Genomic DNA, 13,004 nt, shown 5'->3' with positions numbered 1-13,004 from the left:
TGTAGTCCAATCATCCTGGGCTGGAATACCTGTTCACAGGTGCCAGAAGTTGGTTAACTCCATGCAACACAGATGTACAGCAGTTCTCAGAAACAGTGCTTATACAACTAAATATTAATTAAGTGATTCAAAGGAAAGCAAAATCTTCAAACATGTTTCAGTTTATATAGTGAATGTTTGAGTTTGTAAAGAAGAATACAAACACTGCTATTTTTTTGAACAGTCTAATATTCACTTTTCTTCAATTTTTTTAGAGGAACAACACAAATTTGATATAATTTCATTCATGTTTTGATTTGGAATAGAATGTGTAGTGTTCCCAATGCATTTGTGTGTATGGAAATAAAAGCTATTAGAAGGATTTTGAGCTTTATTCACTTCTTTTCAACACACTGCTATTATTTTGAACACAACTGTACATTTTTGGAGAGTCACATTCAACCTCCAGGGTGGCATGCGGATTCTCACTCTCCCATATCCTCACATTGTGCCTGTTGCCCTTTCCGCTTAAATGGAAGGTCGCCTCATCACTGAAATGATCTTTAACAGCAGGTTATCATCATTTTCCATTAACGCCTGTAGATTCTGTCAAAATTCAAACCACGTTTTGTCTTGCAGGTGTAACTTATGGACCAATTGCAGCTTGTAAGGGTGAAACCACACGCGTTTGCTTACTGTGCTCTGCAGGACGTGCAACTCTTGGCTAGCTCAGCATGTTCACTTCTTGGGGCTGCGCAAAAAGGCTTCTCTAATGTGATCAACATCTTACTCGGAGACAGATGGTCGGCCTGACTGTCCTTTTTCTGATCACAAATGCATGCTTTCTCAGTATAATGGCTGTACCACTTGGATTTGCTAGTAGGTGGATCCACATTAAATTTGTGTTTGAGAGCACGCTGCACAGTCACAACACTGTTTAACAAATTCCACGAGGCACAAGCTGCATTGCTGTGGGGTGAGCAACATGTTGGATTTCATTGCCCTCTGGCGGTGGGAGGCGTGCACGGAGATTATGTGGGAGAAGAAAAAAAAGGTTTTGAGTTAATGTATCTGTAGTCATCATATTTGTAAACATACTCCAATAACGTTTGATTTTATAACTACTTGAAATCAAGGAGTGTTTTTGTGCTCACCCTATATGGCCCCTTTCACACAAGCGAACCGATGGGGTCTGCCTGTCTGTTTTTCAGGTGGACGTGATAAGTCCATCCATAGACTTCAATAGTCCGCTGACACCCTCTGGCATCCGATCTGATCCTGTATGCTAAAAACAGATGGATGGGGATCCATTCCCCATCCTTCCAGTGGATCGGATGACAATCGGGTGGAAATGGACAGGAGGTCTGTTTCCATCTGACTGTCCCATTGAAATCAGTGAGCAGTGTCTGTGTCTGCTGTGCAGCAGCAGAATGGACATAGGCCTGTCATCTGCCTGCTCAGTGGGGATCAGCGGAGAGATCCCCCACTGAGCATGTGGATCACGCTTACGGATCCGCCCAATCTGAAAAGGGCCTATAATGCATTGCAAGTTTACTGAAGTGTACAAGGAGGAGGAACTTTCATTGTGCCATGCTGTAACCCATGATAGACAATTACAATTTATGACAACAAAGTTATATGTGGCGCTTTCCATTTTGCAGGTGATTGTGCACCCAGAATTCCTTTCTTCCACCAGCCCGCTCCTACCAATGGACTATGAAGAGTTCGTCCGAGGGTGCCATCTGGGGGTCTTCCCATCCTATTATGAGCCCTGGGGATATACACCTGGTGGGTATCTGTGAACTGTGGGTGACTCAAAACCCCTGGTTAGGGAAACCCATTGAGTGATCCCTACCCTGATATCAAATCATAGATTGAATATAAGATGTCCATGTGTGCGCACCTTAGAGTAGAATAGGCATAAATATAATCCATATAACATACTGTGTAAACTTGAACTAAATCACTTTTCCTCTCTTTGTACAAATAAACAGTTATATACAGAATGTTATTTATTGGTATTGTGCTCACGTGCTGTATTTCACAGGGATGTTGGGACAACTCTGAACCAGTCTATGCAGTAGAGAAGGTTACAATTTAATGTCCAACCACAGTCCCACACTATTATTAATATACATTTATATATCTCTGACATATACCATATACCTGCTATACAGAGAACACCGAGCCAATCACATCAGCTCCAATATAATGCTTTGATTAGAACAATATGAAGAATAAAATAGCAATGATCCCATGTTCTATCCAAGTATCCAAGTCAATTGGATATGGTTCTTCAGAACTGCATTTCGACCAATCTGAAGATGTTGATGTGATACTGTACACGTTTTAATCAACTCTGGTTTAAACAGGCCCTGAGTAACATGTCTGTATAGAGAACTGTAAGCCAGTCACATCAGTCTGTGCACTAGAGGGTCTTCTACTCTAATTTCCCTGCTACAGTCACACACTAATATTATGTATTTTTGCATATATAATATTATTATACATGTTTATAGCTTTGAATTTATATAGCTCTGACACATTTTACAGAGCTGTATAGGGAACACGGAACAATTCATCTCAATCTGCACCAGAGGAGCTTACACTCTAATGTTCTACCACAGTCATACACCACTAATATTATACATTTATGTATTTAGCTCTGATATATATCGCAGTGCTGTACAGAAAATATTGCGTTAGTTACATCAGTCTCTGCTCTAGTTACACACATTAGAACAAGGACTGGCTGTACAAAAGTGGAAAAATTTGCAGACATTGTAACTATTTGAATGGATTGTTTGCTAACTGGGATTCCCTTTCCCAACCTGCTTTGTTGTTATCTCTGAAGAAGGAATTCTAATGCCAGATCAGGGGATGGAGTTTCCGAAGCGCTGATAATAACTAATTCCTCACACTTCATTTCATTTAATGCATTATTGATTCACCAGCTCTGTTCAGTTCATTTGGTAGCTATAATTTACAGCAGGGAAATCCCCGCAACACAGAGAGCAATCAATTGGCAAATGGTGAAGATTATCACATTAATAAAACACCCATTTGAAATGTGCCTTCTGGAAACTCCAGAGTTCAAATTGTTCACTGTTTGACAGCTGGTCAGTGAATATGGCAGATCGTGACCTGGAAGGCCCCAATGTAACATAGTATATACTTATTAAATATGGATACATCTGTTAGTGTGGATGCTGATGGGTACTGGAATGTTGAACGATTTCCTGAATGGCATAAGCGTGACTACTGGACTAAGAAGGGGCATAGGTGAGGCTTCTGGGATAAGAAAGAATACAGAAGGAGCCACTACGACAAGTGGAGCTTCTGGGAAGGAAGGGGCACAGATAGGGCATCTGGAATAAGAAGGGGCACAGATGGGACTTTTGGAATAAGGGGCACAGGTGAGGCTCACAGGTTAAGAAGAGGCAGAGGAGGGATCCTGGGATAAGAAGGGGCACAGGTGGGACCTCTGGGATAAAAAGGGGCACAGGTGGGACTTCTGGGATAAGAAGGGGCACAGGTGAGGCTTCTGGAATAAGAGGGGGCATAGACTGGGCTCCTGGGGACTCCTAGGATAGGTAAGGACAGAGGAGGGTGCCTGGGATAAGAAGGGGCACAGGTGGGGCTCCTGGGTTAAGTAGGGGCAGAAGCAAGCTCCTGGAACAAGAATGGGCACAGGTGGGGCTCCTGGGTTAAGAATGGGCATAGGCAGAGCTCCCTGTATAAGAATGGGCATGGGGGAGGTTATTTCTGGGATAAGAAGGGACACAAGTGAGGTTCCCAGAATAAGAAGGAGCACATGTTATTTTTCTTGGGTAGGAAGTGGCACAGTTGGGGCTCCCAGAAAATAAAGTGTCACTCTCTGGATAAAATGAAGCCCAGTCCAGAGGGGCTGTTTGGATAAAAAGAGGCACAGGTGGGGTTCCCAGAATAAGAAGCTGCACAGGTGTGGCCCCTGGGATATGAATGTGCACAGATGGAGCTCTTGGGATGTGTGGTTCAGGGGCGGACTGACCATTCAAGCACTCAGGCACTGCCCGAGGGCCCGGGGTCAGTAGGGGGCCCCATGACATGCCCCTGGTACCTTTCATAGGCTTTTTTGGGTGTGGTTTGAGTGTGGGTGAAGATTTAGGGGGCCCCACGATCCCCTATTGCCTGAGGGCCCCATGAGTTGTCAGTCCGCCCCTGGTGTGGTTCCAAGGATAAGAATGACCACTGGTGTGTTTCCATGGATAAGAAGGAGCACAGGCGGGGCTCCTGTGATAAGCAGGGCACGTGTGTTTTTCCCAGAATAAAAAGGGGCTTAGTGGGTTTCTAGGATGAAAAGGGGTACAGTCAGGGTCCTATAATGAAAATGAGTACAGGCAGGGCTCCTGGGATAAAAATATACACCGGAGGGGCTCCCAGGATAAGACGAAGCAAAGGATAATTAGAGGAGAATGGGACCCCCTCTGTTTTTTCTTGTTTAGCTGCTCTGTTCTGTTCCATAAAACGAGCAGTCCTTTATCTAAATAAGTCCGCAGAGATGACAGTAAAGTGACAAGTAGCCCGCAGAAGCCATTACCGTCACCTATTATATGATGCAGTCCCTGGGAAAATGCCAACAAAGTGAATGTGGATCGATGTTCCTATGTCTTGGAGGTGAATGTAAATCTGAGATTGGAAGGTAAAAGCTGGTGACAGATGAGGATTCACACTGAGTATAGGGAGGTGTGTGAATAATTCTTGTGTGATCAGAGTCAAGAGTAGGCAGAAGAGGAAGCTTGAGCACTTTAGCAGGACAGAGGACACAAAAAAGGCAGGGCCCCCGACCTATGCTGCTAAAGTGGTTTACAGCTCATGAAGTGTGGAGGGTATAACCTTGTCCCATCACTGACCAAAGATAATACGGCTTGGGAGTGAGCACGCAGGAGTGCCCCCAGAGCAGCTCACGGTGGGAAGACAATCCCTTCCACTGCATAGATGACAGAGCCCCAGCTGTCAACTCAGAATCCATCACGCAGGATCTTTCAGTTCAGGTGGGTTTCACAGACTGGAGCAGACATGCACCAGTCTGTCCAGGCTTGATCTGAGAGTCCTGCTCTGTCAAATGCCATGAATGGCATTGCAATAGCATTTCGAGAAATGCAACACATTACCATGCATTGCAGGATGATAAAATACAGTGTGGGTGTGTAGGGGAACTTAGCGTAGACCTCAGAGCAATGACTGAACTCTCCTTCTAAAACTACGAATTGCTTGCCTTCCATGGTATTCTCTTATCAATTTTACATCTCTGACCCACAACTGGTAATGTGCAAATCAGAAGTTCTGACTCCATATTGACTTCATTTGCTGCATGCTTGGTGTGGACAGAAGCTACAGACAGCTAATTTATTGGTATTTTAAGTAGAAGGTTGAAGGCATTATAAAAAGATAAAAAATAACAATACAAATCAAATCAGTTATTTGGGATAAACCTTTAAACTGGTTAAATGAGAACCCCTCCAAGCGGGCTCTGGCTGTACTTACCTGTGCTGTATTTGTCATGTTCCAGCGGAATGTACGGTGATGGGTATTCCCAGTGTCACAACCAACCTGTCTGGATTCGGCTGTTTCATGCAGGAGCACGTTGCTGACCCAGCTGCTTATGGTAAGAAAATACTCATAATGCACCTAACAGAAAACACCTGAATTTCATAAGGTTGGTACCACATTGAAGCTTTTGCTGCAGATATGTATTTAAACTGAACTCTGGGATAAGCAAAAATAGACTGACTACAAGAGTCGTGTGTATTCTTCCTTGAATCTTTGTGTGCTTTGTGTATTTCTTCCAGATCTAATCAGTAATCCAGCGTGAAACCTTGCCTCTGTGTAGGAATTTCCTGTAATAAAGACCGGTCACTGCTGCTATCTCCTTTTGCAGGGTGACTGGTCTTGTCTCCGCCCCTCCTGTAGTTTTCTGGAGGTATCCTGTACTGGGTGGAGCCTGCTGGGTCCCTCCCACAGCTCTGCTCTTTGCACAGGCTATGTACAGCATAGTGATTATGTCACTGCTGCTCTTACAAGGTAATATCTGGGCTTATAAAGGCATTTGGCACACACAAAGCAAACTTATATCCTTTGTGACTATTAACAAATTTAAAGGAAAGTTTTTGTGCCAAGAGTTTAAGTGATTCTAAAGGCTGAAGATGAAGGTAAAAAACTTTTAGTTTGCAGCTCCCCGCTCAGCCCCCGCTAATACTTACCTGAACCCGATTGCAATCTAGCGCTGTGCTTGGCTCTCCTGGGTCTCTCTCTCATTGGCTCCCGCTGCTGTCAATCACAGACAGTGAAGAGGGAGTTGGGGGGGAGGGGGGGGCACATACAGCTTTCTGTGTGTCTTATGGTCATACAGGGTTGGCTTGGGAGTGAGCACGCGGGATTGCCCCCAGAGCAAGTAGCTCCACACCCTCCAAACTGCATCAAATAGTGCGGGTGTCGGCAACCCGCGGCTCCAGAGCCGCATGCGGCTCTTTTTCATCTTTGCTGCGGCTCCGGAGCACACTGCCCACCAGGTGACAGGCAATAGGGTTTCAGTGGTCGGCAAGCCGCGGATCGCAAGCCACATGCGGCTCTTCTGTGTGCCGGGCGCCCGCTCCCCTCCCTCCTCTCGGGCGGCCGTCTCAAAAGTCAGGACTCTTTTAATCCGGCCCGCGGAGCGTGGAACATTAGCTGTCAGGATGTAGGCGGGGCAGCCAGGATGTAGGCGGGGCAGCGTGACGAACTCCTCTCACAGTCCGCCCTGAAGACCGGAACACAGCGCGGGAACACAGCGAGAGGAACGCGCGGAGCAAAGGTAAGTGAATTGAGACAATATGGGGAATTAATTACTATAGGGGGGATGAATTACTATGGGGGATGAATTATTATATGGAGGATTAATTACTATGGGGATGAATTACTATGGAGGATGAATTACTATATGGGGGATGAATTACTATGGGGGATGAATTACTATGGAGGATGAATTGCTATATGGGGGATGAATTACTATGGAGGATGAATTACTATATGGAGGATGAATTACTATATGGGGGATGAATTACTATGGGGGATGAATTACTATGGAGGATGAATTACTATAGGGGGGATGAATTACTATAGGGGGGATGAATTACTATGGGGGATGAATTACTATAGGGGGGATGAATTACTATATGGGGGATGAATTACTATGGGGGATGAATTACTATATGGGGGATGAAGCTAACTGCACGATCCTGTATATAGCATTAAGGTAAGAAACAATATATGCAGTGTCGGATTTGTTTTAAATGTTGCAATGGTTTTGCGGCTCCCAGTCTTTTTTTTCCCTTCGGAAACGGGTCCAAGTGGCTCTTTATGTCTTAAAAGTTGCAGACCCCTGAAATAGTGGATGTGGTAAAATTTCACTAACAGTGGGATGGTCCCAAATGAGCATTAAATACCAATAGTGTGTGATATGTACAGAGAGCAGAGTTCGGGGGGGAGGTTTACACACAAAGCGCAGAGTTCAGGGGTGTGCAACGTTTATAGTGCAGAGTTCAGGGGTGCGCTTTGTCCATAGTGCAGAGTTCATGGGTGCGCTGCAAACAGAGTTTACAGTTCAAGGGTATGCTACACACAGATTGCAGAGTTCAGCCTTCTTCTTTTACACCTGCTTACATCTGCATGCCCCATCCATATCTCAATTTCACTCCTCTTCAGCTCTGACCTCTGCATGCACCCCCCCCCTAAAGTGTTACTAAACCCACAATAGTAAAATCAGTCTGTATATGTAAAGCATGTTTGCTATACTCACTGTAGAACCTAAGGGGTTATTCATCTGCATTGTGTAAAAAGGATGTTTGATCCTCTCTTCTCTGATTCTCCCCTTCTTCCACTGTCCCCAATATATCTCCTGATAGAACAGAGCCTTGAGGACAAACTACACATGCTCAGTTTGTTGTGTATTGCTGGAGAGTTTTTTAATTTTTTTCTTGGAAGAGTGCATGTGATCAGCACAGGACCAATCAGCACTGTCCAGACAGAGGGTCAGGGGTCATGCAGCCAAATAGGCGAGATTAAAAACTCCTCCTACAAGCTTTAACCAGTGCTCTGCTGGACACTGATAGAAGACATGTCTTACTTTTGTTGCTGTATTAAGCTGAAGCACCCAGCCGGCTGTAGTACCTGCCCGCACATGGTAGGTGGCTCTGCCTCTCTCACTTGCAGGGAGGTCATCCAGTAGGGGTGTCGGCATCCTCACTGCACCCCGGGCACCTGCATCTCCCTTGTGCCCATCATACACTGAGTGGGCGCTGCTCAGTAGATCCGATCTGTGGGAGCCATTGGAAGACAAGCTATCACTTGTAAACACAGAAGCCATATTTCTGTGTTTACAAGTGAAAATGGTGAGCAGGAAGAAGAGGGACTAAGCCAGAGGTGGTAGAACGGTGTTACACCAAGTTCCAGCTGAAAAAAGTCCTGATCAAGTGGTACTCAATCCAAAAACAAACATTTATTAGATTGTAGCTTACCATTTCTTAGGTGTGACACAAGTAATAATGCAGCACAACTAAAACAGTGTCTCTTAGATAAATAAGTCCGAAATGATGAAACAAAAAAAAAAGGCCTTAAATATGTATGTGTGGCCAACCACCAGGGAATTCCAGATATCACAGTCTTCTCTTTAATGGATCACCCACATATCACATGCATCACACAGTGAGCCATATGCACTCACCTCCTGCATTGGACCTTAATCAATAATCAAGGTCAATCACACTTTTGCCCCTCTAGGACTATACTCCAACTGGTTCCTGGCTCCCAGTAACAATCACAGGCACTAACATATGGACTGAACTTCTATTTGACCTCCTCTTCTCCGTGTGACATGTACGGGCATATGGTTCACTGGGTGATGCATGTGCTATGTGGGTGATCCATTGAAGAGAATTCTGTGATATCTGGAATTCACTGGTGGTTAGCCACACATACATATTTAACCACTTTACATCTGCCTTATAGCAGTTTTACTGCTACAGGGCAGCTCGCCTGTGCAAAATCACGTGTATATATATATATATGTGATTCTTCACTTCCGCCTCACGGGGACAAGTGTGCGCCGCCAACGGATCGCTTCTGCTGTGATTTGTCACAGCAGAAACTGATTTGTGAGTTCTGGTGAACGGAGGAAGTACAGAGCTGTGCATATGTTTATATAGATACATGACAGGAGAAAGTGATGGATCATGTGTCTCTTCAGAGCTGGGAACACGATTCCTCACTTCCTCTTGTACCAGAGCCATCTAATGTGCACCAAGTACATAGCTAGGCATACACTTCACCGTTTGATTTGATTTGGGTACAGTGTTGCATGACCGCACAGTTGTCAGTTAAAGTAACATAGCGCTGTACCGCAAAAAATGGCCTGGTCAGGAAAGGGGGCAAATCTTCCAGAGGTCAAATGGACTTTTTTTTTGTTTGTTTGTTTGTTTCATCGTTTGGGACTTATTTATTTCAGAGACACTGTTTTAGTTTCGCTGCATCATTATTTGTGTTATATCTTAGAGGGATGGAGTGAAAACGCCTAATGGTGCTGGGCAGCAACTAAGAATTCACAGTTTTGTGAGCACATTGATTTGCTTGTGATTTATGTACATTAGGTTTATATGTCACAGATAGTTTATGGTATTTTACTTTAATTGTCTTTCACTTTCCACATTTCTTAGATTTGATAGTTGCATTAGTTTTATTTTTAGGCTTTATTTTCACCCAGGCCAATAGGCCTGTTTTTCAACAGAACAAACTGTCCTGAAGATATAGCAGTTAGATGGTTGAGACAGATCGTTTAATTCTGACAGGGGTGCTTACAATGGTCAGTTTTTATTGATCCCAAAGGGAATAACTGTTTGCTGTAACTGGTTACAAATTGTTAGCTTGAGTTTAGCTTCAGTTTATCTAAATCTGCTAGTACACCCTCTTCCCCCAGACTGACAATGCTGCTGTCTGCTATGCTCCTTCATCCAGCAGGTGAGTTACTGGTCAGATCACCAGGTAAAAACAGAGTTTAAAAAAGCCTAAAAAAGAAAACTAATGCAGCCACTACATCTAATGACTGGTAAGCTGCAATATATTACATTTTTGGTTTGGGTTTTAATACCTCTTTAACTGCTTCCCCGCACCCTATAGCAGAACTGCTGCTACAGGGCGGCAGGACTGAGCAAAATCATGTATATATACAGATCATTAGCGGCTACAGATAAAGATCACAGTGTCCTGGCCAGAGATTCCCCGCCAGCACCTGCCAAGGAACAGTGACAGGGGAGAGACCTGTGTGTAAACTCTCCTGTCAGCATGTTTACATAGTAAAACACACACAGCACACAGTTAAGCCTTTGATTGCCAAAGATGTTAAATCATAACATTCACAATATTTTTTGTACTTTACATTTTATTCAACTATACAAAATCTAAACATGTAATAATGACTTTATTTGCAGTTATATAAATTTATGTGGTCAGTTTGAGTAGAACACTGTCAAGTCCCAGAAGTCTTGCAGCACATTATTTGTTATCATACATTAAAGTGTGAGAAAATGTTATTGTGATTCGCAAGGCAAATCACCCCCTTACTGCATTCTGGAGTTTCGTGCATTTTCCATGCTACAGAGTTCTAGATATCATTGTAGTGTTACTAGAGGCCTCAGTCTTCTTATTAGAGACCTAATCTAGAGACTGCTGCCAGGTTACCGAACAGGAGCGCAGGTAAAGTGATACATGCTGCATATTAGAAACGTAGGGCCCAGTTCATGTAAGCCTTCCCATCCAAAAGGCAGGACTGTCCTAACTCACAGCACCCCTGGGCACTGGCCAGGGGCCCCAGGTACATAGGGGGGCCCTTCCCCCTGCAGTTTCTGGCACTCTTCCGGCGCTTTGCGGGGGTTTAGGGAAAACCCCCGAGGCAGAGCATCTTAATACTGCTGCTTGTGTGGGCAGGATGTGTACTGCTCTGATCCCCGCTGGCCCTCCTCTCCTATTCAACCCATTCTCCCTGAAAAGCACTGTAAACTACAGGGGGGGGGTATAGGGGAGGATTTCATTCCAATTGTATATTTAGCCTAGTGACAGAGTGCAAGAACAGTGCCCCCTGTACTGTGCCCCTCTGACCACTGTACTCTACCCTAGAGCCTCGCCTGTACTGTACCCTTCTAACACCTGTACTGTACCTTCCTGCCCCCTCTGTACTGTGTCCTTCAGCCCTCCTGTACTGTACCTTCCTGCCCCCTCTGTACTGCGCCCTCCTTAGCCCCCTGTACTGTATCCTTCTGCCCCCTCTATACTGTGCCATCTTGACCCCCTGTACTGTATCCTTCTGCCCCCTCTATACTGTGCCATCTTGACCCCCTGTACTGTATCCTTCTGCCTCCCCCCCACAACTCTTGCCTACCTACGTTGCCCTGCTGACCCGCATACTCTGCCCTTTCCTCTGCTCTACTGACTTTTTATATTGTTTGTATATTTGTGTGGATTAGTCTTTTAAATTTATGGCATGCTTTCTTATTGCTTAAAATCGATTTTTATTGAAAGTACTGATAAATATACAGTGGTTATAGAGCCTTGCAGCCTGAAATGAAGACAGACGCATTTTTTGTTTTATCCAGCTGTACTTACTCAGTGCAACTTATAACATTCATGTGAAAGATACAACACCAACATGTCAGAAAAAAAATCAAAAACAGAATCCATGAGTAGTAAAAAGGATCACTGCCCCCTTGTGTTAGTTTTTTTTTACCCACCTTTCACTTTAATTCCAGCCTTTAGTCTGTTGGGATGTCTCTACTAGCTTTGCTCATCTAGTCTTTGCAATATTTGCCCATTCTTCTTTGCAGAACTGCTCAAGTTCAGTTAAATTTGATGGTGACCATTTGTAGACTGCAGTCTTTAAGTCATTCCACAGATTTTCAATGAGGTTTACGTCTGGGCTCTGACTAGGCCATGCAAGGACATTCACCTTTTTCTCCATCAATCACTGTGTGGTCATATTTGCTGTGTGCTTTAGGTCATTGTCATGCTGGAAGGTAAACCTTCTCCCCATTGACATCTTTTTTTGCAGAGGGCAGCAGATTTTCCTCAAGAATTTGATGGTATTTTGTCCCATCCATTTTTCCCTCTATCCTGAGAAGTGCTCCAGTCCCTGCTGCAGAGAACCCCCCGCCCATAACAGGATATTACCACCTCCATGCTTTACTGTAGGAATGGTGTTATTTGGATGGTGAGGTGGATTGGATTTCCGCCAGATATATTGTTCAGTGTTGAGGCCAAATAATTCAGATTTAGTCTCATCAAACCATAAGACCTTTTCCCATTTGGCCTCAGAATCTTCAAGGTGCGTTTTGGCAAAGCTCAGTCATGACTGCATGTGGCCTTTCTTCGGGAATGGCTTTTTTCTTGCAACCCTCCCATACAAGCCACATTTGTGGAGAATGTGTGATATTGTTGTCACATGCACACAACGACCACTCTTTGTGTCAAATTCCTCCAACTGCTTCAGAGTTGCTGTAGGCCTCTTGGTAGCCTCTCTGACCAGTTTCTTCCTGGCTCTTTCATCCAGTTTTGGATGTCCTGATCCAAGGAGGGTCTGTGTTGTACCAAATACCTTCCACTTCTTAATATTTTAGTCTTCACTGTGCTTCTAGGCATTGTTAAAGCCTTTTAAATTTTTGGTATCCATCTCCTGATGGATACAACTTTATCTGAGAGATCTTTTGACTGTGCCTTGCCACTCTTAGGTTATTGTTTGCTTCAGTTCCACTATCACAGACTGAAATGCTCCAGGAAAGCATTTTCCATGCTGAGCTAATCAAAATGACCACAGCTGATCACAGCTGAAAGTCAAATGGCTTTGTGTGCCATTGAGAACATGATTCGCTACACCTGATTGAGTTTACAAGCCATTTTTAGGAATAGTGATCCTTTTTCCAACTCAGTGATTCTGTTTTTGAATTTTGGAATATTTTTTCTGACAT

The 13,004-nt window shown here is 44.2% G+C and overlaps 1 protein-coding gene across 2 annotated transcripts in view; it reads left to right on the top strand.

The window, feature by feature from the left end:
• Nucleotides 1-13,004, top strand: part of GYS2 (glycogen synthase 2) — a 76,584-nt gene that overhangs the window by 53,030 nt on the left and 10,550 nt on the right. For both annotated transcript variants that reach the window (XM_089689127.1, XM_089689128.1), the window contains 2 exons: nt 1,641-1,767; nt 5,531-5,626. In XM_089689127.1, the coding sequence (XP_089545253.1) occupies nt 1,641-1,767; nt 5,531-5,626 (223 nt within the window). The remainder of the gene's footprint in view (nt 1-1,640; nt 1,768-5,530; nt 5,627-13,004) is intronic.

This window comes from Staurois parvus, unplaced genomic scaffold (assembly GCF_062004578.1).
Source record: "Staurois parvus isolate SC_StPar_1 unplaced genomic scaffold, SC_StPar_1.0 ptg000469l, whole genome shotgun sequence".
NCBI lineage: Eukaryota > Metazoa > Chordata > Amphibia > Anura > Ranidae > Staurois > Staurois parvus.
The sequence above is the reverse complement of the archived record's forward strand: the minus strand, read 5'-3'. Positions and strand labels throughout refer to the sequence as shown.